The 23,732-nt window shown below is 50.3% G+C and overlaps 1 protein-coding gene across 1 annotated transcript in view; it reads left to right on the forward strand.

Annotated features, from left to right (window-relative positions):
- Positions 1-3,238: 3,238 nt before the first annotated feature.
- Positions 3,239-23,732, forward strand: part of LOC144941721 (EH domain-containing protein 1-like) — a 28,175-nt gene continuing 7,681 nt past the window's right edge. The window contains exons 1-4 of the mRNA XM_078868113.1: positions 3,239-3,956; positions 16,744-16,841; positions 20,028-20,194; positions 22,943-23,188. Coding sequence (XP_078724239.1) covers positions 3,553-3,956; positions 16,744-16,841; positions 20,028-20,194; positions 22,943-23,188 — 915 coding nt within the window. The 5' untranslated portion in view covers positions 3,239-3,552. The remainder of the gene's footprint in view (positions 3,957-16,743; positions 16,842-20,027; positions 20,195-22,942; positions 23,189-23,732) is intronic.

The following is a 23,732-nucleotide window of genomic DNA, read 5'->3' on the forward strand; positions in this document are numbered from 1 at the left end:
CGCCCCCGGGAAATTCTAGATTTGAAGCTTTCGTGACCGCAAGGATTCATACTCTTAGGTTTTTTTTCGGTAAAGTCACGTAGGGGGAAATAAAGAAATAAAACGCATTTTTTAAACTAACATAAATAATAAAATAAGGCGAATAATATAATAATATTAAATATTATTTCTATTATTTTATTACTTATTAATTATTTTTACCTACGTGATTTTACCGAAAAAAAACCTAAGGGTATGTATGAGTCCCCGGGAAAGTATGTGTATGGCCCATCAACGTCCCACGACTTTCTCCACGTGGAGTGGTGCCCTAATCCAGCAGCGAATTGGCACAAGGGCCGTTGCACACGTGTACACTACGTGCGCAAGTGCTATGCGACCTCAAATCACTCATTAATCGAATTCACGAGCAGACGTCCTAAAATTTATCCGCGGGACCCTCTTGAAACACAGCGTCTTGAGACTCAGTAAGGCATCCCTGGGTAAATAAATAAACTGCATTGTACTATTTGTGGCATTCATGGGTGCCTCGGTGGGAATGGGGCCGTGTGGAGCCCGTGGCAGCTGCAGCCGTGGGAAGAATTGGGGATACGACGAGAGGGAGTTCCTGGGTCCATGTGGTCGGTGCTGCCGGAGTGTCGGGGACGGGACCCCAGGGCGGGGTGACATGCGTCTGTCGTTGCGACCCAGGCTATATTTGACAGCAGTCGAGCAGGCGCCCGGCTAAGTCTGTCCCCTGTCTGCGTCTATCTACGTGTGTCTGTGTGTCCACGTCTGTCTGTCTGTGTATTTCAAGCTGTCCATATCTGTCCGTGCCTGAATGTGTCTGTATGTATGTCCGTGTTGTTATCCCGGTCTTCATAGGTGCTCGCAAACAGCACTTGCTCCTACAGTCTATGGCTATGCGGGGGATCTTCGTCTCTGTTGTTTGTTACGTGTCCGTCTCTCGGTCTGCCTGTCTGCCTGTCTGCTCGTGCCTGTCCTCGTCTGTGAGCGCCTGTCCGCCCGGGCTGACTGCGTGGGAAGAATCCCTTCGCAATGACCCACGCGCGTGGGGGAGCGGCATGGAGGGGCTGAGTGTGGCGGGTGTGAAGAGACGGGGTGAGTGAGGAGACGGGGTGAGGATGAGGTGATGGGGTGAGGCGAGAGAGTAAGGGTGAGGGAGGGAGGGAGGAAGCACGGAGCAGGATAAGGTTTGCGAGTTAGCCAGGAGGGTGAGTCAGGAGGGTGAGGAAGAGTATGCGAGATGAGGGTTTAGGGTGAGAAGAGGGCGAGGGGTGAGCCAGGAGGGTAAGGGAGATGGTGAGGGGTGAGGGTTTAGGGAGGGGAGTAGGGTAAGTCGGGAGGGCGAGGGATGGGTGATGATTGATGGGCTGGAGAGGGAAAGTCCGCATTCCGCTGCGAGCGTGGGGAATGTATCTCTGCTCTCGAGCAGAGCCGCCACATTCGACAGCGAACTAATAATTATCGTGATAATAATAGCAACAGTAATAAAACTGTACCCGTATAGACATCACCAGCATAATCATACAACTAACTACCCACTGAGCCAGCAGCAGGGTGAGGCCCTCAGGGGACTGCGGCCGCAATGACGCCCCTCTGTTCGGTAGCTTCGTACCCGACTTGTCCGCGAATTATCTCACAAGTACACACTGAACACCGAGGCGAAGAGCCACCGCTATTATTGGACTCTGTCAGTCGTTCAATACAAAACATTTGAGAAGAACGGGAAACGATGTTAGCCGCCAGGTGGAAATCGCCGTTGAGTGATTATGGAGTTGTGCCGCATGCGATTAAAGCCAACGCGGACGCAGAGCTGGGGATGATGAAGATGATGGTGGTGGGTGATTCAGTCGGCACAGGACAATGACACGTGTGTGAATTCTGCGGACATGACGTCACCCGCTCAGCTGGGGTGACGTCACCCCAATTAATGTTAACGACGTCATCATTCGCCTGGTGTGTTGGGATTATGGCGTGAATAAGCAGTGTGGCATTCAGATAAAACATGTAAAAGTAATTTAAGAAAATAAATATAAAAGTATGTACTGTGCTTCAAATAGTATATTGTCTCGATTTAAAGCTTTCGTGACTGCAGTGATTCATCTTCTTGGTTCTTTCGGTAAAGTCACGTAGAAGGGAAATAATAAAATAATAAAAATAAAACATAAAATAAGAAATAAAATAAAACATATTTTATGTTTTAATTTTATTATTTCCCTTCTACGCGACTTTACCGAAATAACCAAGAAGAAGATAGTATATTATCATTTAATTATTTATTCAAAACAACACTCAACAAATTCCGTATCAATGAGACTGCGTGTGTGGTCTTAAACTTAAAGGATCAAAAATATAATCGGCGACGTTTCGGGCAATGGCCCTTCTTCAGTAGCACATCCATTAATGTATACAGTATTTACATCAGCTCTCGGACTCGATGGTGAGGGGTGAAACGATTCAATCTATTCCCAGGGGGAGAATCTGCAGGGGATAATCAATTCCCGTGATTGTATTGCATTCATAGAATCGCGCGCGTTTAAAATCAGTTGCGCCCGATCCACGTGGTCACAATAAACTGTTTACGTTTGTTGCATGGAACCTGCAACTGCTGCAGCAGAACTGGATTCAGTACTCGATACTAAAACTGCGATTACAACTGGATCGATTGTGAAATTTACTCGCTATCAGCGATACGATGAATCGAAACTCTGTTGTGGATTATGGTGGCGATACTGCTGCGTTGGCAGTGGCGCACGGGCACAGTAAATTAATTAAACTCAACACGTTCCGTTGCCAATAAACGCTGCCTTAAAGTATATAACAAACGACGTTTCGGGCAATGGTCCTTCATAGCATTCCCATGTCAGAATCAGAATATTTTGAAAAATCCGATGAACTGTGAAGCTCTTTTTAAATGCATGATGGCCAGTAGAGGGCCACTGCCCGAAACGTTATATTTTCCTCCACAAGCCACAGAGAGACGAACGTGTCGAGGGAGAGAGCGGGGGGTCGAGTTCACGCGCAGCATTCTTCTCCGCCATCTTGCTCAGGGAAGCTCCGCCGTGTTTTTACGCGGCGACGTCACGCCGCTGACCCCCCCCCCCCGTTACAGGGTCAACTGCTGCGCCTCTCTCCCTACGCAACATGGCCGCGCGTCGGCCGGCAGGGGTGGTGGGGGCGAGTGGGGGCGGGTGGGGGAGCGGTTGGGGGTGGGGGCGAGTGGGGGGTGGGTGACGTCATCGCCGTGGTGGGGCGGCCCCCATCGGTGCCCGGCGAGGGGGTCCCGGGCGGTTCGCAGAGACGGCGGCAGTGGAAGCCACGCGGACAGCGGCAGTAGCAGCAGCAGCCAAAGCAGCGGAATTTGAAGCCACAGCGGTGACAGCAGCGGCATTTGTTTGAACCAGCAACAGTATCTGAAGCGGCAGCAGTTGACAGCCAGCGGTGGAAGCCGTAGAAGCATCCTCAGCAGCAGCAGTAGAAATCTAAGCAGCGACATCGGCAGCAACGCAAGCTTCAGTACCAGCAGCAGTAGCAGCAGCATAAGCCGCCACCATGTTCAGCTGGTCAAATAAGGACGCGACGGACGGCAAGAACCCGGAGATGTTCCAGACGGTGTCGGGCGGCCTCAAGAAGCTGTACCGCACCCGGCTGCTCCCGCTGGAGGAGCACTATTCGTTCCACTCGTTCCACTCGCCCGCGCTGGAGGATGCAGACTTCGACAACAAGCCCATGGTGCTGCTGGTGGGGCAGTACTCGACGGGCAAGACCACCTTCATCCGCTACCTGCTCGAGCAGGACTTCCCCGGCATCCGCATCGGGCCCGAGCCCACCACGGACTCGTTCATCGCCGTGATGCACGGAGACACGGAGGGCACAATCCCGGGCAACGCGCTGGTGGTGGACCCCAAGAAGCCCTTTCGAAAGCTCAACGCGTTTGGGAACTCGTTTCTCAACAGGTAACCACCCCTGGGGGTGGGTGGGTAGGGTGGTGGTCGTGGTGGGGGGGGGGGTAGGGGAAGATGGTCAGCCTGGGGGTTACAACTGAGATGGTCAGGTGGGGGGAGGATGAAGAACTGAGATGGGAAGGTGGGATGGGACTGAAGGAGGTTCGGGAGCGACGGGGAAGAGGGTGGATGATGAGGGAGCTGTGATGAGACGGGATGAGAAGAAGGGCTGGGAATAGAGGGATTTGGTGTGGTCAGGGTAGACGGGAAGGGAGAGGTGGGAAGAATGTGGGGGAAGGAAGGATGAGGTGAGAAATAAACGAATTGTTTGGTTATAGAGTACTGCAGAGGGCTTAATGGATAGTGAAGGACGAGATGGCAGGCTCTGTGAATTCATCGGTGGAGACGCATCCATCGTGCATCATGTTGGGTGTTGCGAGGTTTGTGCCGTGTGATGGGGGCTGTGGGAGATACCTTCGAGACTGGGGGTAGGGCGGATTGTGGGGGGCCAGGGACGGCAGGAGGACGAGGGAACGTGGAGTGGACCGTTGTATTGAGTCACGGGGTTCTTTGTCATCAGGGGTGTGCAGGGGTACGTTATGTAACCTCGTTATGCAATGCGGTGTTTCTCACCTGGGCAGGTAAGGGCAGGGATGATGCACACCTGGGTGGGGTAGTTGACCAACATCCTACATGTGTCGACAATCCTGAGTATGTTATACACCAGAGATAAATAACTTGGGTTAAATTTCGATTTAAAGCTTTCGTGACTGCAGGGATTCATATTCTTGGTTCTTTTGGTAAAGTCACGTAGAAGGGAAATAATAAAATAAAAAAAATTGAACGTCGTGAGAATGTAATTGTTTGATTTTTATTCTTTTATTATTTCCCTTCTACGGGACTTTACCGAAAGAACCAAGAACTTGGGTTAAGCCAAGTTATTTTATCTTTCTTGAGCGATTTAATTAATTAATGCTTTGAACATTTGTCCTTACGGAAATGTTTAGCTGGGTTCCCTACTGGGAATACAGGGAACGGACATCCATATCCACAATAGAGGAAGTCATTTAATTTGCAATAAAATAACCTATTTTAGAAAAAATCGTCTTATTTCTGAAAATACAAAATTCTTGTTTTATAGTTAAAAATATATATACAGTATATATTTATGACCCTTGGGCTACACCCATTTCAAACCTTTTAAAACAGTCTGCCTGAGCAGCAGACCATGCTTTCCCACCCGATGATGGACGCTTGTGTTGCGCCCGAAATGTCGTGATTTATTTTATGTTATACCTACGTGACTTTACCAAAAGAACCAAAGAGTACACACAGTATTTATTCTTAAGGCGCTCACTCGTCCGTGTCACTCTAACTTGGTGGCCCACCTACCCCTCTGACGCACACTCACGCACCGCTTCCCTGCAACCCCCCAACGGCGATTCAATGAATTGTCGCGAATTAGGGTCATGATTTTTTGCTTCAATAATATAATCATTCATCCCGTTTAACTTTGTGGCGAACAAAAATAATAATTGTCAGCCGTTTGTCAACCCACTGCTGGATGGAGACTGTGTCAATCGTGCGGCTCGATTGACTATGCAGTTACCGCACGTGTGATCTATGTGGAACTTCTTTCGCATGATACGTCGCCAACCGTGCTAATCGGAGATCGAAACGGGGATGAGGTTCACCTTTGGGAAGGGGACGGTGGAGGGGGGCATTTGACCACAACACCGCATTTTCAGGTGACCTGGTCTGTGAGGGGTGAGGCAGAGGTCCGAGCACCCTTCTGACATGTCCCGCGTAACTCTGAAACCGACCAACCTCGTCCTTGACACGCAAGATGAGGTTCACCTTTGGGAAGGGGACGGTGGAGGGGGGCAGTTGACCACAACACCGCATTTTCAGGTGACCTGGTCTGTGAGGGTGAGTCAGAAGTCCGAGCACCCTTCTGACATGGCCCGCGTAACTCTGAAACTGACCAACCTCATCCTTGAGACACGCAGTGGTGCTCAACTCTGGAACTCGTCGCCCTTCACAGCTGTCTTTCTGCCCGATTGCAACACGCAGTGCCAGATTCGTCCAAATCACCGATTCTCTCAACGGTTGGTGACGGAGTCATCAACGGATTGTCGCCAAACATCTGATGAGGAGGAACCTTTGGCCAACAGATCCGTGGACTTCCCAGAGTCTCCAGCCAACAGTCGCCCGCCACCCCTGGTCTCTGTGGCGCTCATGGTAACTGTGTTAACAATAGAGCTCGACTTGACGTGGTCAGCAAATCTCTGTTGGAGATTATACGAAGAACACGTTATCAGGAGACGGCACACTGATAATGGAGCACTCGGAGGTGTCGTTAGGGTGTACGGTACCCCTCCTTATCCCATGCCCATATCAGTAGCATATTTCCTGATGGGGGTAAAGTCATACTTCCCCAGGCCCCCAAATCTGTTTTATCCCTTGTATATCCACATACAATGCCCTCTCTTCCCTCCCATCAGTCATCACAATGGGGGCTGAACAAACGTCGTCTTCCACTGCTTGCCGTCTCTGGTCATGGCGATCGCTTCCTGTATCGTCGTCAGAAAAGCACAGGCGACAAAGGCTTGTTGGGCCAACCAGAGTGTCCACATATTGCTTCCTGCAGACCTCCGCGTTTCTCTGTTAAGTCCTTCTTTGCGCGGTCAATCCACCTCTTGTGTGGATTGGCCTCAAGTTTCTCATTTCACATGGTAGCGCAAGGCCATTTATGGTCATTTGTTTGGCCTCCATTCTCCGTACGCATCCAAGCCAAATCATTATTGTGTCTTTGTATAATTTTGCACCGGTCTCCTGCTAGTTTAGCTCTTTCCTCTTGGCCGCATTTCTTAGTCGCTGTAGTTTCGACCCAGGAGATTGTGGTGTTAATCCCACGTCGCTGTGTTGATGATGCCAGGTGAAGAAATAGCAGAATTTTGTTACACTACGATGCGAAGTTTTGATAGCCATTGAAGAGCTTCGGGAGATGCGGAGTGAATTTCGGAGGTGTTGACGGGCAATGAGTAAGTAACAGGGGACAGTTCTCGTTCAATTGTTTGAAGTAGTTTACCACAATCGCTTTGTCTGTGGAGTGCCCTTGAGTCTCCATTGATGCATGATGTACCTCCTCTTTTGGAGGTGCGAGTCTGCCACTGACCACCCAACCCCACCCTTTACCAAATATAGTAGGTTCCGTGCCTGGAGGCATTAGTTACAGAGATGTGGAGTGTACCATCGCTCATAGGGGTGGCACCCAGCCTTCCTGTGTCTGGCCCTGGCAGTGAAGCAGGTAGCATTTGCTTTGCAAGGAGGTGGAGGTCACCTGTGACAATGGCGTGGTCAAAATCGGTGTGTCAGCGCGATAGGGTTTTCCTTGATTGAGTGATAACGTTGCCCGTGTGTCTCCGTGCGAGTGTGTGGTGTGTGTCCGTGCGTGTGTATGTTCAGTCACACCCCAAATTCCAGTCAATATGTGAACATAACCTCCAGTCGCCACGCCAACAGCACATACAGTACAGTAACGCCCCCCCATCCCCGGGTCCCGACAAACTTATTGAGAGAAAGAGAGTGGCACTGTGGTGGAGGCGGCGCCGTGTGGTGGTGTGTAACCCAAGCAGTGCAGGGCACGGCGTGTCCGTGTGTCCGTGTGCGGGGAGCGGTCGCGTAGTGCGTTACAAACCCGCTAACCCGACTTCGAATTTCCACTCACGACCAATAAGAGTGGCGAATATTTGAACCGGTCCTGGGCCTCTCCGCCATAAATGAGTAACCCTGCACTGGGGAGACAAAGGCGGCCAGCCATGGTGTTGGCTGTTTGCCCAAACAGGATGTTAAAAGCTACACGGGGGGGGGGGGGTTCTTTGTTGTGTGTCTGGGTGTGTGTGTATTTGTGTGCCACTCGGTGTGTGTGTGTGTGCCAAGGTGTATTTATGTGTGCCCTAACGTCGCATGGACACGTGTTCACGTGGTAAAATTAAATCAACCCTTGGTTTTCACTGTGACGCAGAGTCGGTCTAACCATCACCACCACCACCATGCGGAAGGGGAAGTCGCGGGTTCGGAAGTCGCTTTTCATTGTCATCATCGGCCCCATTAACGGCGTTTATTGATATTGGGACCCACACAAGTATAAGACAATCCCCGAAGCGCCAAAACAATTACAAAGTACAATTGAACAGAGCACTGTACCCACAAAGTTAGAATAGGAAAAAAGTTTCCAAGGCAACGAAAACATGTTGTTTATTCTGGGCTCTATAATAAATAGCTTAGAAGGGGTCGTGCACGGTGGCATCATTGTTTGCTTCAGATTGACTAATTATTACACAATTTGTCAAACAATAGGTCAGAGCATGTGAGCTGCGGTATCGCTGAGCCCTGACACCGCTGAGATCTTTCCTGGGTTTGAATCCAGGCACCTGCCTGTGACTACACCGGGTCCTCTTTACAGTATTGAGTTGAGATGGTCTCAGCTCGGTCATTAATCAAATATAATCGCACAGACAAACATCACATTCAATTTGAATCAGAGAATTGCCAATGTTGTTATGGACTGTCATGTGCTGTCCTCTGCTGTATGGAGCAGATGTCAACTTAAGGTACCTCAGAAGTAGTTGCGTGATATTTTCCTGCATGGGTTATTCTTTTACACGAAGGATTCCATCTCTGTGCAAGAGTTCCGAATGAATGCTTAACGCAGAAAAAAAAATATCCATTAACATAGTAATTTTGTTCTGGACAGCATTTGGCTAAATACCATACTGTTGTGATAAACATTACGACCATATTCAGAGTGGGTGGGAAAGTGCTGCCCTCTACGGCGTGTACCAGAGGTCACGGAGTTATATCATAAGTAGTTCTGTGACCTCTGCTTCTGTTGGCTTAAGACTAATACGAAGGGTCGTACTGCTCTGAGTTTTCTGAATTAATATTTTTAATCCCTTGATATGGTACCAAGAGTATAATTGGTATTAAATTGTAGGAGAAAAAAACTGACAAAAAATGTTTCGAGCGAAAATCATAATTTGTGATACAGATGCCAGCGGCGGAGTGGTGTGCTGCCGCCCTCTCTCGCGACCCTTTGTCGCGACCGTCTCGCCCGTGATGTCCTTCTCGCTTCACGGGTTCCGGGTGGAGCGCGCCCCCACTCCCCAACAAACCCCCACACTCCCCACGCATCGTCATTCAGTGACTCGACACGATCGATCCAGGCTTATAATTCGGTTCAAGAATGTATTCCTCTTTGAAATACGTTGCGGCGATAGTGGTGGCTACTAGCGGGTGTAAATAAAGGTCACATTAACCCATTATATAGGCAGTGTACGCATCGGAACGCACATTGATGCTTAGGGACGCATGTCCGTTGCGCGCGTCGTGTCGTGCGCTTTAAAAATTGGTTAATTAGTGCGTCATCACTTTGTTAAAGCCATAATAACTTGCACTGTTTCGCTCCACAGAACATTTTTTTATTGGCTATTGTTGGGAGATTCATTCAACAGTGAGAAACAATCTTGATTTGAAACTTTCGTGACTGCAGGAATCCATACTCTTTGCTTCTTTCGGTAAAGTCACGTAGGTAGAAAAATAATAGATCATGCCGTTTCGATCGCAACACAGCACACCGGCCGTGGTTGTTGTATGGATACTTTGGTCCCTGTCATAAAAATGTGGATTCCCATTCCTGGTACAGCACCACTAATGCACGGATGAACACGTGGAGTCCGTTAACTCTGACCTTTAGACGAATGTCACGAATCTCAAACGTTAATATTGATATTTTGTTGCGTAGCCCTGAAATCTACAGCTGTTGATTGTGAGCAGATGTTTAACTTCCCAGTGAACCCTGGCTCAGTGGGTGAGTCACTCATTCTCTTCTGGTATTCCGTCCCACCTCTGCCCCCAAGGGCTGTATACTTCTACTTATTTACTCCCTGGCCTTCCTTAAACTCCTTCACGTCTCACTGGGCCTCTTACCTGTCATATGCACACTCGTACCTGTATCACGAATATGTATCGATTGACCAACATCCCTGAAATTCGATTCATTTTTAGAGTCGTAATCAAGAATCGATATGTGTTTATGTTTTGTTGCATTTGTTCCACGTTTGTTACGTCTCGTTTTGGATATCTAGTTTGTACTTTCTCTTTGCTTTGTACCGTCTCGTTCATTCTGTTATGATAACAGACACGTGCACAAACTTGGCAAACATCGACAATAATCCATTCTGACAAGCACACAGTTCCTGATTGAAATAATTGATGTCGAGCAGTGAACCCGTCACACGCCCACAGCAGGAAGTCTGAAATGTCTCAATCGAGCCCCAGCGTGGCCCCAGCAAGATAAAGGTCCCCTGAGTCAGGCTCATAAACACCTCCGTGAGGGTCAACATCTCCTTCGCGGCGCACGTTAACAACGCCATTCGCGTCGCCACAAACGTGCGTCCACCCCTCTGCCATTCGTGCTGTCCACTCCCTGCCCCCTGTTCAAGTCCAGGCAGGTTCCAGAGCTTCCACTTCCCTGCCTTCGCCCTACTGTCGCTTTCTTTTCCGTAAAGCAAACGTGCCCACTGGTATTGTACAGCATCTCTCGAGATGTGGTCACGTGTAGACGCTATCAATCAACATTGTTCCTGCATTGGGGTGTTTTTTTCGAGGACCACAGAAGTCCCCATGGACTCGCATGGAGATCCATGAACGCAAACACTCCAGAGATCCACGGCTCGCACAGAGACTCGGGACTCCATGCTCCTGTTAAATGTCAGGCTTTGGCTCAATTCCCACCTTTCTCTTCCAACGTCAGACTGCCTCTTGCTATAGACTAAATATGCCACTGTGTCTGCACACCATCGAGAGATGCGGTCGCATGTAGACGTTCTAAAATCCACCTTGCATTGTAATTGACCAACCAGAGTTTCGTGGTATCGTGGTCGGGTTCACCTGTTTCTCAGAGACGTAAAGGTGTGAAGGCCACGACACTGCCGAGTCGACGGCGATGTTTGCGAGCGACATTTGTGGGCGACGTTTGCGAATGATGTTTGTTGGCAATGTTTGTTGGCAATGTTTGTGGGTGATAGTTATGGCCGATGTTGGCAAGCGATTTTCGTGGGTGTTAAGGGGGGGTGGGTGGCATTATTTTGGGACCCCGGTGGATTGGCAAACGTTCGAGGTGGAAACAATCGTTTTTTTTTACAAATAGTTCTTTGCAAATGAAAAAAAGAACCGGTTTTTCGACTCTAGCCTCAAGGTGGATCCGGAAGCCCCCCCCCCTTCAGACACACAGCGATGAGCTCACTGCGTGGTCCACGTGTCGCGCTCGCCTCCACTGTACCGTCGCCAGCCGCTGCGAGTTTTTGGAACCCTCCTTCCCCATCCGTGTCATGAAAATTCGACGAAGGAAAACTGTTCCCAATTACACTCCACTCACGCCTATGCGAACCAGCTGGCATTCAGACGGTTTGCAAGTTTCTTGGGGGTGACTCGTGGAGAGACTCAGTCCCGCCATACGTATGTTGAACTTCCACCACTGGCTTAGGGTTGCTCATTTGAGCAACACATCTGGGTTATTTATGTATTAGTGTGTTGATGTGGGTGGTCAGCGCACTGCATTGTGAACAAGCCGGCTTGAGTTTGATTTCCGGCCACGGCTAACATCAGAGTGTCTGCGTCCGTCATGGATCCACTGCCTTGGCCAGTCTGTACTGACCAGCCTGGTGAAGTATGATCAAACAGCCCACATGACAGATACGGCCTGGGAAGTGAGTTGACATCAGTGGGTTAACAAAGATGTAAGCTCATTATTATTGTTGTGCTGACATCGGCGTCTTGTCAGAGATAATGGCCCTGGCAGATGATGTCACGGAACTACAGTAATTCTAAGTCACTTCAATCTGCCTCTATCCACAATTAGGTGAACATATTTCACATTCCCTGCAAAGTGTGGTCATTGCATGGTGATACAACTTAATTTATTTAACCCTCTGAGATAGAATGTATCCAAAGTAGGTGAAACCCCATGTGGTACCATCAACTGGCTCTTCCGGAGAACCCGGTTTAATCATAGCTCTATCAAGGTCTATGGGACTCTATGCAAGTCTACGGGTTTCTATGCGGGACTGTAGATCTTTCATTTAAGTCACTGGTCACCGAGCTGAAGCCATCAACTCGCTGCACCTCGAGGACCCGGTCTTTAAATCGGCAGCGGCTGGAACCCAGAATTGAACGCAGCTCTCGTGTCTCACCTGAGCGAGCGCGTCTGTTGCGCGTGACCGTGGCGAGCTGTGACGTTAATGTTTCACGTGGGTCCCATGAGCTTCAGGTTCTCTGACATTTACCTGTACGGTATTTTAATAGCGTAATGTCCTTGTGATGCAAGGCATGTGTGTGTGTTAGAGGACAAGTATGTGTGTGTGTGTGTTGGAGGCCAGGCAAGGTTATAGAGTTTTTAGGGTTTTAGAGGACCGGTATGTGCGCCGTATACTACACAGGTGTGTTGTAAGGTGTTGGGTAGGGTGGTGACATCGTGGTGAGTGCATTGATGTTACAAACCTAGCAAACCTGAGTTGTATTAATTCTAGATTTGGAGCTTTCGTAACTGCAAGGATTCATACTCTTAGGTTTTTTCGGTAAAGTCACGTAGGTAAAAATTAAAATTAATAAAAGTAAAATAAAAAATCACGACGTTTCGGAGGCAACACAAGCTTCCGTCTTCAGGTGTATTACTTGATACAGCAATCGTACTGTGACGGTTCCACCTGAAGACGGAAGCTTGTGTTGCCTCCGAAACGTCGTGATTTTTTATTTTACTTTTATTAATTTTAATTTTATTTCTTACCTACGTGACTTTACCGAAAAAACCTAAGAGCCTGAGTTGTATATCCGGTCACGGCTAACATCAGTGGCCAGGGATGTAGACTAGTCCTGGGCCCTCCCCCCTAGGGTCGACTCCGCTTCAGTGTGTAAGCATCAACAATGGGGAGACAAATGCGATCGCCTGTATTGATGCCTGTTAACAACACTTGCCCCCCAGCAGTCTATAAAGATGGATCTTAGTCTCAAGTCCTGGATTGCACAGGTGTATGTGTGTGTGTTCTACGGATGGTAGAGCATAGCGAGTCCATTGTCATGCCTGTACGTCTTGGCTATGTGTGTTGTACAGTACACGCATCCATTACCACCACCACCACCATCATCATCATCAACCCTATCATCCTAATCGCTGTCACGGTCATAGTCGCCGTTCGCGTAGCATGTCTGGAAAAATACAACGGCGATTATCGCCGCGGCAGCAAAATGCTGCACGCAGGTGCGCGGGCAGTCGGCAGCAGCGCAATCGCCTCGTCGTCAGCTGTGCCCGATGCAAGTGAATGACAATCTTAACTCGGCGTGCCAACCCCTACGCCACGATGATCATGGCGTTACGTACATTCGTAGATAGCCCAGTAGACATTTTCGGGAGATATTTATTTACGGAGAAGGCAACTTTTTTTTTGTTACATCTCCCCCCACCAGTCTCACTGCACTCATTAAACTGTTTTAAACGCTCTATTCTCTCGGAAACAGATCCATCTCTTTCTCAACATTCAATTGGCTGTAGGCAAGGCATCAAAGCGGGCCATTAGGAATCAATGGAGTATTTTAAAACGGATCACTTTGTATAGATTAAAAAGTCACTCCCTTGAATTACCCATAGATCTTCGCCGAGTTTCAACACTCGTTTTTGGGAGGGTCTTGCTGCATTGGGACGATAATCTGATTTCATTGATAAAGGGTGAGGCCGGGATGTAGCACACGGGTGACTAATGACTGCACGGTGGTGTGAATATGGTGAGTTGTGACTCCACAGTCTCACCTGTGCTGACTCACAACCAACCACATGTGCCATCTGCTTCCCCTTCGTCTCCGAGGCTCACTAGCCCTCCTGCGGTGTCGTTGTGCCTCCCATGGGAACCATAGCCCGCGCAGTTACATAACGCACACACGCGCACACCTACATACCCACATACACACAAAGACAAAGAACCTCCCCGCCATATCATTTTGAGGCTGTAAGCGAGCACCCATACACACAAAGACACCAATACCCGCCAATCGCCACGAAGTGACGGTGACGTCACCATGGCGCCTGTGCCAGGTCAGGTGCACTTTGAGGCCACGTGAAGTGTCGAAGGCTCGCTGACAGGAGGTCTCGGGATAGACGCAGGTGCCATGGGTTGGCTGACTGAGATGGCTGGTAGATGCACCAGCTTTACCCCCTACTCTGCCAACTTGCTACATTTTATTCGCCCAACACTGTTCGTTGTTGTGAGCATCGCTTCTTTGCCCTCCGTTGTTGCTGGAGGGCGACTGCCTCCAACTGCCCAAGTAGCGTCCTCACGAGCCTCCTCCATAGAGGCCGATCTTGACACCGTTGGTACCAGTCATTGGCAAGTCCACTCAGCTCCACATCCTCCCGTATCGCATCAATCCATCTCTTCTCCAGCCAATGTCGTGCACGTTTAGCCCCCTCTATGCGGCCAAACAGAAACTGCTAGGGCATGTGGTGGCAGGTATGGGAAACTTTCCACTCTGTCCAGAACTGCTCCATCGCCAATGGGGAGCTGAGGGGGTGGAGTGTTTGGTGGCACAAAATAGCCAGGTAGGTGCTTAGTTTTGGTGGTGACACACTCCAGGTTCAGCAGCAGCACCTCCAACTCCTCCTCTGAGTGAGCAGCAATCACCAGATCATCAGCATACCCATAACATGGTTGACCAATAGGGGGCCATCCCTCGACCACACCCAGGCATCGACCAGCCTCGATACAACACCTACAATACTCACAAACCTACAAACAGGTGCTCACGTACATTATGTATGTATACAACAACAACTGCCATGCATAACTAAGTTGCAGGGATGTCACCGTAGCGCTTGTACCGGGCTAGGTGCACTTTGAGATCGCGTGAAGTGTCAAGGTTCTAAACTATAAACTATTTTTTACTTTACTACCTGGCCACAAATGATAGCTCAACGAATTGGCTTCTCGTGTGGGATTTATAGCAACCAAATACTCTAAACGCATGTTTCTAAATGTGGAGGGGAAAATCCGGAGGACCTGGAGAAAAATCCACGTGACCACGAGGAGATAGACGTGCAAACTCCAAATATACAGGTGTCAGGGTCGGGATTAAACCCATGACCTGCTGTATACCAGGCGAGGCAGTTATTATCTTGCCCTTCTCGCCACCGTTCTGCTGGCAGGAGGTCACGGCACAGACCCAGGTGCCATTGGTTCACTGACCAAGATGACCGGCAAATGCACCACCTATGCTGCCCACTGATCTAACTCGCTGTCTACTAAGCCACACCTACAAAACATATTCACACCCCCAAAATATATCATGTAGTAGGTACATTCACCCACACACGTATATATACTGTGTACATAAATATTATAGCCAAGTGAGAGGAACCCTTTGAGACAAAGTCCGCCTTGCAAGGGAGATCTGGGTTGCAACAAAAGCACGCTGTTGAAAATCGGGGCAGACAAACGAGAACACTACAGTGGCACAAATCAAGGCAAGTTGATTTTGTGTTGTTGTAACCAGGTGAGAACTCATAGAGACCAGGACGAGGAAATAGAGATCGGTCTCAAAAATCAACTGCGTCATCGCAAGAGAAATCGAAAATCTTGCACAAACACTAGCCGGTGTTATATAATGAATTCCCTGTAACGTAAATAGGCTTGGGCAGATTACTTTAAATCAAGAGTAGAATCTTGTTTCTCAGCACAAGCAGTGCAATTCATACTGTTGTGGATCATTTGAGAGATGTCTATCTTTCTGTTTGTAACTTGAGAACCAAATCTGGCACATGGATGAGTAACGCACCAAATCATGGAGTTGTCTTTTCGAGAGAGGGCGTGACCTGCGCTGGAGAGCTGACGATCACCTTTCGTTGAGTCGGTTGAGATTGCTCACGAGTGACACCTATTGATGGATGGCTACATTGCAATGTTTAAAAATGTTCATCGACTTATTGATATTTTTCACGAATATTATTGAATCGTGATTATCGTAATCATACGACGATTGATGTACATACAGAACAATGTTTGCGATTGTGTTTTTAATTTGCGAATCAAATATAGTACAAGGATGAGCGCCGCACACACGAGCTGATTTCGTCGGTCCATCTCCACGGTAGACGTACTGGGGTGCGTTCCCTCCTTTGGCCGCCTCTCAGACTTTAATCTCCACCGCCGGCCAGCGTCCCTTTTAGCCACGTGTCCTGCGCAAAGCCCCACCTATCCTCACGGTCAACGTGACGCACCCTCTATGTGTTCTTTAATCCACGTGCTCCTCTTCCTGTCTTCTGCTGTCATTCCAAGCGTGTGTGTCTCCGCGCTTCTGTGTGCACGTTCAACTGTGCGCTCTGCTTGATTTGTCAATGTCTGTTTGTGATCCGTATGTCGGAGCACGTAACGTACCAACTCATTCACACGTTCCTCTGTAACAACGTTGTGATGTTGTTTTCCGTTAATAAGCTTTCCAAAATCACTCCAAACGGCTTTCTTTTCCCCCCTCGTTATGTCATCGTTTTGATCTTGGCCCACTTTCCGTAACTGCCCTGGATACACACACACTCTGCTGTGTTCCCCAGTTGGCTTCCTCCTCCACACTTTTTTACGTACTTTTCAGGTTGCGTTCCGTTGCGGTTACTTGCGAAGCGATATTGCGCAGGTATTGCTGCTTTCTGCCCGTAATGGTGGACGTGTGTGCCCGCATGACCCCTGCCCTCTCGTAGGTTCATGTGCGCTCAGATGCCCAACCCCGTTCTGGAGAGCATCAGCATCATCGACACGCCGGGCATCCTGTCCGGAGAGAAGCAGCGCCTCAGCCGAGGTGGGCTCACACAGAACAAAGACAAAGATGCCCCGTGTAGACCACACTCTCTCTCTTGTTCGTCCATCATAGTTGATGATGACCATGGCACGTTTGTCATTTTGTTGGGTTTTGATGAGTGCGCAGATTGGCTGAACAGGCCAATCCGAGCCCGGGATTCTCTGTGGCATAGGCTGCTCTGGAAACTGCTGTTAGCAAGCCATCTACGAAGGCCAACATGGCACATGTGTGGGTGGGGCGGCCAGCATCGCGCCTCATCGCCTTTGTCTCTCCAGTGCTGATGTTTATCACACACTGCACCAGTTGCTCATTTGAGGTGGTTGGCGTATGCACATCCTGACACACACGGGCCCCAGTTCTTAGCTGAGGGGGGGGGCGATCGCTCCCAAAGACCTTCAAAGCAACCGCACAAATCTGAGTGCACAGCGAGGAGAGCATCGGCCAGAGCCAGGCTCTCGGTGAGACCGTTCTGCTGACGGATGTAAATCACGGCCAGCCACAGAGAGGTCACAGAGGCGACGCCGCCGCCGTGTTTGGCTCCTCCGCAACGTTCTCGATCACAACCGTGACGTCCGCCGCACAAACGCCGGACGGGGGGAACGCACGTTGGCGCCGCGTGGAAAACAAAGTTGGCACTTCCTGTGCCGCCTTGCGGCTTGGATGTTATCCCATCCTGGTAGACGTGTGGCCGTTGTATTAATAGCGGTGGCAGCGCAGAGGAGATAAGCAGATGGGCACTGATGCTGGAATTCCCACGGATCACCTCTTCCCCTTCCTGCCATTACCTGTCTCGCTCGTGCGGCAGAGGTTTTGCCGGAAGGATGGTGACGGCGTTGGGTGTGACGGGAGCGCCGAGGATGAAATGTAGCCTTTGCGTGACTGGGAAAATCTTAAAGACGAAACTAAATATAGCACCACTTGAATATTTCCTGTGCGCCGGCCCACCTCCGCGCTTGAGTTCGAACGGCTAAGCCGCACGCTGGCGGTACCATGAGGCATGTGCCGTGTGACTGTGATTGTTCCGCGAGGTCGCGATGCTGCCGTAAACAACACCAGCAACCGCGGAGGGGCTGTGTGGAGTATCGGGGAGGAGGAGCGAGAAGTCTGGACGCTCGGCGCAATGCCCAACCAAATGCTACGAGTACTTAACCCTCGCAGAGTAGCTACGAGTACAACCTCTACGCCTAACCCTAACCGACTAGCCAACCAGCTACTAGAACTCGCTCTACTCCCAACAGTAACCGACCAGTCACTCCACTGGTTCTAGCTCTACTCCTAATCTTGTCCGACCAACAATCCAGCCACTGCTACTCACTCTAACACGGACCCTAACTGAATAGTCAACCAAGCCAGTAGCGCTGGCCCCCTGACCCTAACCGACTACTCAACCACCCACGAGTCCTAAGTCATCTGACCAGTGTAATTTCAGTCACCTCTGTCTGGGTCGGCGACCGAGAAAATATTTACGCACCCAGCACACCACGTCCAGTATACCTATCGTTATGGCTGTGGCTACTAGCCCTATGCATACACCAGTCGACCAGCAACTCATAACATATCCAGTGAGAAACGAAGTCCTGCTTCTATGCTGGTCGCTGTGATGCTGTACCGGTTGCTGTGCTGGATGGTGTGCTGCTGCTCTTCTCGTTTTCTAAGTGCATGTGAGCAGCGGTGGTTCCCTGCCCCTCGTCTGCACGCAATAAACACAAGGCTGCTATGGCTGCTGTGGCGCAATAATTTTCCCCTCAATCGACAATTTTGCCAGGCTCTTTGCACGAGCTTATCCGCCATCAAGTTGGCCTCATTGCTGTGTGAATGTTTTTTTATTTCCTTTTGAGTTGCACCATCATGCTGTTACTTTACCGCTCCGAGCCTGCCTGAGACAAGTGGGTACTGGCAGTTGGAACCAATCAATCAGATGAAGAAGGGCCATCGCTATGAAGAAGGGCCATTGTGAAAGACGTCACCTTTTAGTTTGGGGCAGTGTTTGTAATGAATGTATTAAGATTTTGTAGTTTATGCCCTGCACTACTGCCAATACAGTACATCAAAAAATGTGTTCGAAACCCAGGCGAGGACCAGGCAAGGTCCAGGTGAGAGCCAGATGCAGGCCAGGTGAGCGCCAGGTGAGTTAGATCCAGGTGAGTGCCAGGTAAGAGCCAGGTGAGGGCCGTGTGAGAGTCAGTAGAGAGGCAGATGCAGACCAGGTGAGGGCCAGGTGAGTTAGATCCAGGTGAGTGCCAGGTAAGAGCCAGGTGAGGGCCGTGTGAGAGTCAGGAGAGAGGCAGATGCAGACCAGGTGAGGGCCAGGTGAGTTAGATCCAGGTGAGGGTCGTGGGAGAACCAGGTGAGAGCCAGGAGAGGGCCATATGCAGGCCAGGTGAGGGCCAGGTGAAAGTCAGATACAAGCCAGGTGAGTGAGAACCAGGTAAGACTGAGCGTCTTTCTCAAGTGACACTTGGGTGACTGCTGCAGAGTACAGTGCACACATGATTCTGGGCCAACACAGCCGTCGCGTGTGTGGTTGGAATATCAAGCGATACAGAAAAAAAAACCATTTAATTAGCGTGAAACATTACGTAACAGTTAACATTGTGGAAAAACATACAACTAAAAACGATTCAAACAAGATACGTGGAAAGTTTATGCCATTCATGCGCTCGCGTGTATTCACGTGTGATGTTCATACCATGTGTGTTTCATGCGTCACGTTCATGCCGTGTGTGTGCTTTGCATATGGTATTGTGTTCACGCGTGACGTTCATGTCGTGTGTGCGCTCGCGTGTGTTCATGTGTGATGGAGCAGTTGTGGAGAGTTTCCCATACCTGGGCAGTGTGCTTATGACCTGCTCCGGTTTGACAGCAGAGGTCTCACTCCGAATAAGTTGGGGCGGCATTATCTTTTCATCAGCTGCACAATGCTGTTTGGAAGCTACCCAGTCTGTTGCTCCGCACAAAGCTTCGGGTCTTCTTGGCCACAGTCATGCCCTCCCTTATCTATGCTTGGACCCCTCTAATGGAACATCTGCACCGGTTAGAAACATTCAGGCTGGCATGCCTACGATCCATCCTGGGTTTAACCAGGCGTTGTGGTGATGTTACCGTCACTTAGTGGCAAATGGCGGGTATTGGTATTGGTTCATGTGTGATGTTCATGCCGTGCGTGCGCCCCCACGACCCCCCCAGGCTACGACTTCACGGCGGTGCTCACGTGGTTCGCCGAGCGTGTGGACCGCATCATCCTGCTGTTCGACGCGCACAAGCTCGACATCTCGGACGAGTTCTCCGAGGTCATCCGCGCGCTCAAGGGCCACGACGACAAGATCCGCGTGGTGCTCAACAAGGCCGACCAGGTGGGGAGAAGGAGGGAGGGAGGGAGGGAAGGCATGCACGGGCTGCTGCACAGTGGAGCCCGCGACTGAGGGCTCCTTCCGGCCCATTCTCTGTGTCCAGGCGATGACGAAAACTAAACCATTTTTTTTATTACACCAGGTAAGGCCCACTGAGCTATAGAGCTCTGTTTCAGAAGCAACCTGGCCCACATGATATCTCGAGGAAGTCGCTTTTCATTGTGTGGAAATTTATAGCTGCTAAAAATACTCTAAACGCGGGATGTTGATTTTAAATGTGGAGGGAAAAACCGAAGGACCTGGAGAAAAATCCACGTGATGGTTCCATTGCGTTCAGCCAGGTGATGAGGCCCCCCCCCTTGCCCCCCCATTCTGCCTGGCCAGCATGTAATGACCCCCCTCCAACCCCCACCCCCCCTCCAACAGCCATCAGTTTCCAAAATCAATTATTTTAGTGATGTTAGCGCCGTCCCATTCATATCGTTTTTGCTCTTTTATCGCTTGTACACTTTGGTTTAATTCGCCTAAGGGTAATGCGAGCATATGATTTACGTCAATCGTAACTGCGTGATTTTCACGTGAATCGTCCGGTGAACGTATCGTGAGCTAAATGATGGATTTTATCAACTAATCCCTGCAGTCACGAAAGCTTTAAATCGAAATTTAATCCAAGTGGGTTTACATCTGTGACTGGCAGCACCGTCACATGGCCTGGCAGAGACACGTCTTTGGCTTTGGGGAGATAAGTGCGCAAGGCAGGTTTTGCAAGTTGATTTTGCTGCACCAGGCGAGAGAACTCCAGAGACTGCGGGATCCCCGTAGGACCGGCCTGAAGGTAATTGGCCGTGGAGCGATTCGTAGGTTAAATTTGCTACTCGCGCTCACGCCGACGTGCACCGAATCGTATGCGTGTGAAACGGTTGTTCGAGACGATTCATGGAAATGACACGCAGCCTGTGTGCGTGCTCCTGCTGATAACGTAGTGAGAAATACTTTTAAACTGATCTGTAAAAAAATGTAATTTAAACACAAGACACACTGACCAGCGTGGTGAAATATGGCCAAAAAACCCCCCAAAACATTACACGGTGTGGTGAGGCATTCTTTCTGGAGCGGATTGACAGATTGATGTAAATTAGTTGTTTTTGTTATTATTCTAACCGGAAGGACGCATTGCGCAAAGCCGTGCAGCGCCTTATCTGGAACGATCATAACAATGAAATCTCGGTGGTAGGCGTGGTGGTTCGTTGTTCCGGCACTACCAGCCACTACAGGTTAGGGCGGACATGTGTGCAGTGTTGCTGTGCTGCCTCGCGTGGCATTCCAGCGGCGAGTAGCTTGCAGGTGCTCTCCGCATGCAGCCGCTCCATAACAAAGGCAGCGGTGTTCACCACCACCTCACCACGAAGGGTGGGGGTGGGGGCACAGCTGGATCGTCATGGTGACGAGTTGTGCCGATGACTGCGTGGTCGCGTCATGCCCAATCGCCACCATCGGCAGCATGACCACTGGCACATCACCACCAAAGACAAAGATCCCCCGTATAGCCTTAACAGACTGTTGGGACAAGTGCTGTTGGCGAGCACCTATGAAAGCCGGCACAGTCCACGAGGGAGTGGGTGGCCAACATCACGCCCGACCGCCTTTGTCTCCCCAGTGGCGATGTTTTTATACACTGCACCAGGTACTCATTTGAGGCTGAGTCGACCTAGGGGAGGCCCGGACCGGTTTAAATAATCGTCACTGGTGTTGACCATGAGCGGGAATCGAATTCGGGTCACCAGGTTCATAGTGCAGCGCGCTCACCGCTACACTACCACTCCCCATATCACCACCAGTAGCAACAGGGACAGCACCTTGACCACGAGCACCACCACCACCATAGGCACCACCACTAGCACAGCCATCCCATTACCACCATTACACCAGTACCACCAACCTACATGGCCATTGCCATCACCGCCACCATAACCACTTTGACAACCACAGCTACAGCTGGTGTGGGCGGTGCAAAGCGTGTGTGCTCGTGTTTGTGCAGGTGGCGTCCGCGGGCACATGCTGCGCGTGTGTGCATGTGTGTATGTGGGCGCATAGCCTCGGCACACGCTCGTTATTCCTGGAGAGCGGGAAGCGTGGAGAATCGCTCCGTGGCTCTGAGCCCGGTGTTCAGGGAGATGGAGTCGCAGTTGACCTGCATCCCGCTCGCAGCTGATCAGCGGCGGGTCACGGATTGCCGGCACGCGACACAGACACGCGAAACAGACAGTCCAATCCGGACTGTCTGGGTCAGTGACCCAGGAAATATTCCCCCCTCCCGGCACACCACGTCCAATATTCCTCTCGCTATGGCTGTGGCTACTACGAGTCGCGTGCCACTACCATCCTGTTTTTAGGCCAACTCAGGTCTTCTGGCGAGTATCGAGTGAGAAGTGACTCCCTCTGTTAGACCCTGGTTTGCTACACGAGTCTATATAAGGCTTTGGGTCTTTGAGACCAGGGCCATGTCGGTGACCCAGAAAATATTTCTTCAGCCTGCACACCACATCTAGTATACCTTTTTGCTTTGGCTGTTGATAAAAATGACTGTGGCTATCCATCCGTGAATGCTTCTGACTGCCCGCCCGCCCACCATCCGTCTGTCCATCTGTCAATCCAACTCTCCCTCTGTCCTCCTGTCTGTCCATCCGCCCGTGTGTTCATCCGTCCATTTAATCACCCCGTCCGTCCGTCTCTCACCGCCGCGGGCCGCAGGTGGAAACGCAGCAGCTGATGCGCGTTTACGGCGCGCTCATGTGGTCGCTGGGCAAGGTAATCAACACCCCTGAGGTTGTGCGCGTCTACATGGGCTCCTTCTGGTCCAACCCACTGCTCATCCCCGACAACCGCCGCCTCTTCGAGATGGAGGAGCAGGACCTCTTCAAGGACATCCAGACGCTGCCACGCAACGCCGCGCTGCGCAAGCTCAACGACCTCATCAAGAGGACGCGTCTCGCCAAGGTGGGAGAACCGCTGATCGCGGCCGTCGGGCTGATCGTGGCCGTCGGGCTGTCCATCTGAACGTCCGTCTGACCGTCTGTCTGTCTCTCCAACTGTCCATCCTACCGACTGTCCATATTTCCATCTCTCCGTCTGCCTGTCCATCCGTCCATCTGAATGTCCACCTGAATTTGTCTTATCCATCTATGTCCATCCGTCTGTTCAGCCCTCTGAATGTCCATCTGACTCTTGTCTGCCCGTCCGCGTGTGTGCAGATAGACACATAGACGGATTCATCGATCGTTGTGTACTGTCGCCATGACATGCGGTTTAGAAACATAGACGTTGAGAACGGAACAAAAACTGAATAGTGGGTGAAGAGGCTTGGAGGGAGCATGCTTGGAATTACACCGAGAAGAAGAAAAACAGATATTGAGGATCAGAGAACGTATTCAGACTAAGGAGAACATTCATAATAAAGGCTTTTGGGTTAGATCGCATAAGTATAAATGTGTCGCAACCCTCCACCACCCGACATGGCCAATCAGTAAAAAATGTGTCACGT

The sequence above is a fragment of the Lampetra fluviatilis genome, chromosome 25, assembly GCF_964198595.1.
Source record: "Lampetra fluviatilis chromosome 25, kcLamFluv1.1, whole genome shotgun sequence".
NCBI classification, from domain to species: domain Eukaryota; kingdom Metazoa; phylum Chordata; class Hyperoartia; order Petromyzontiformes; family Petromyzontidae; genus Lampetra; species Lampetra fluviatilis.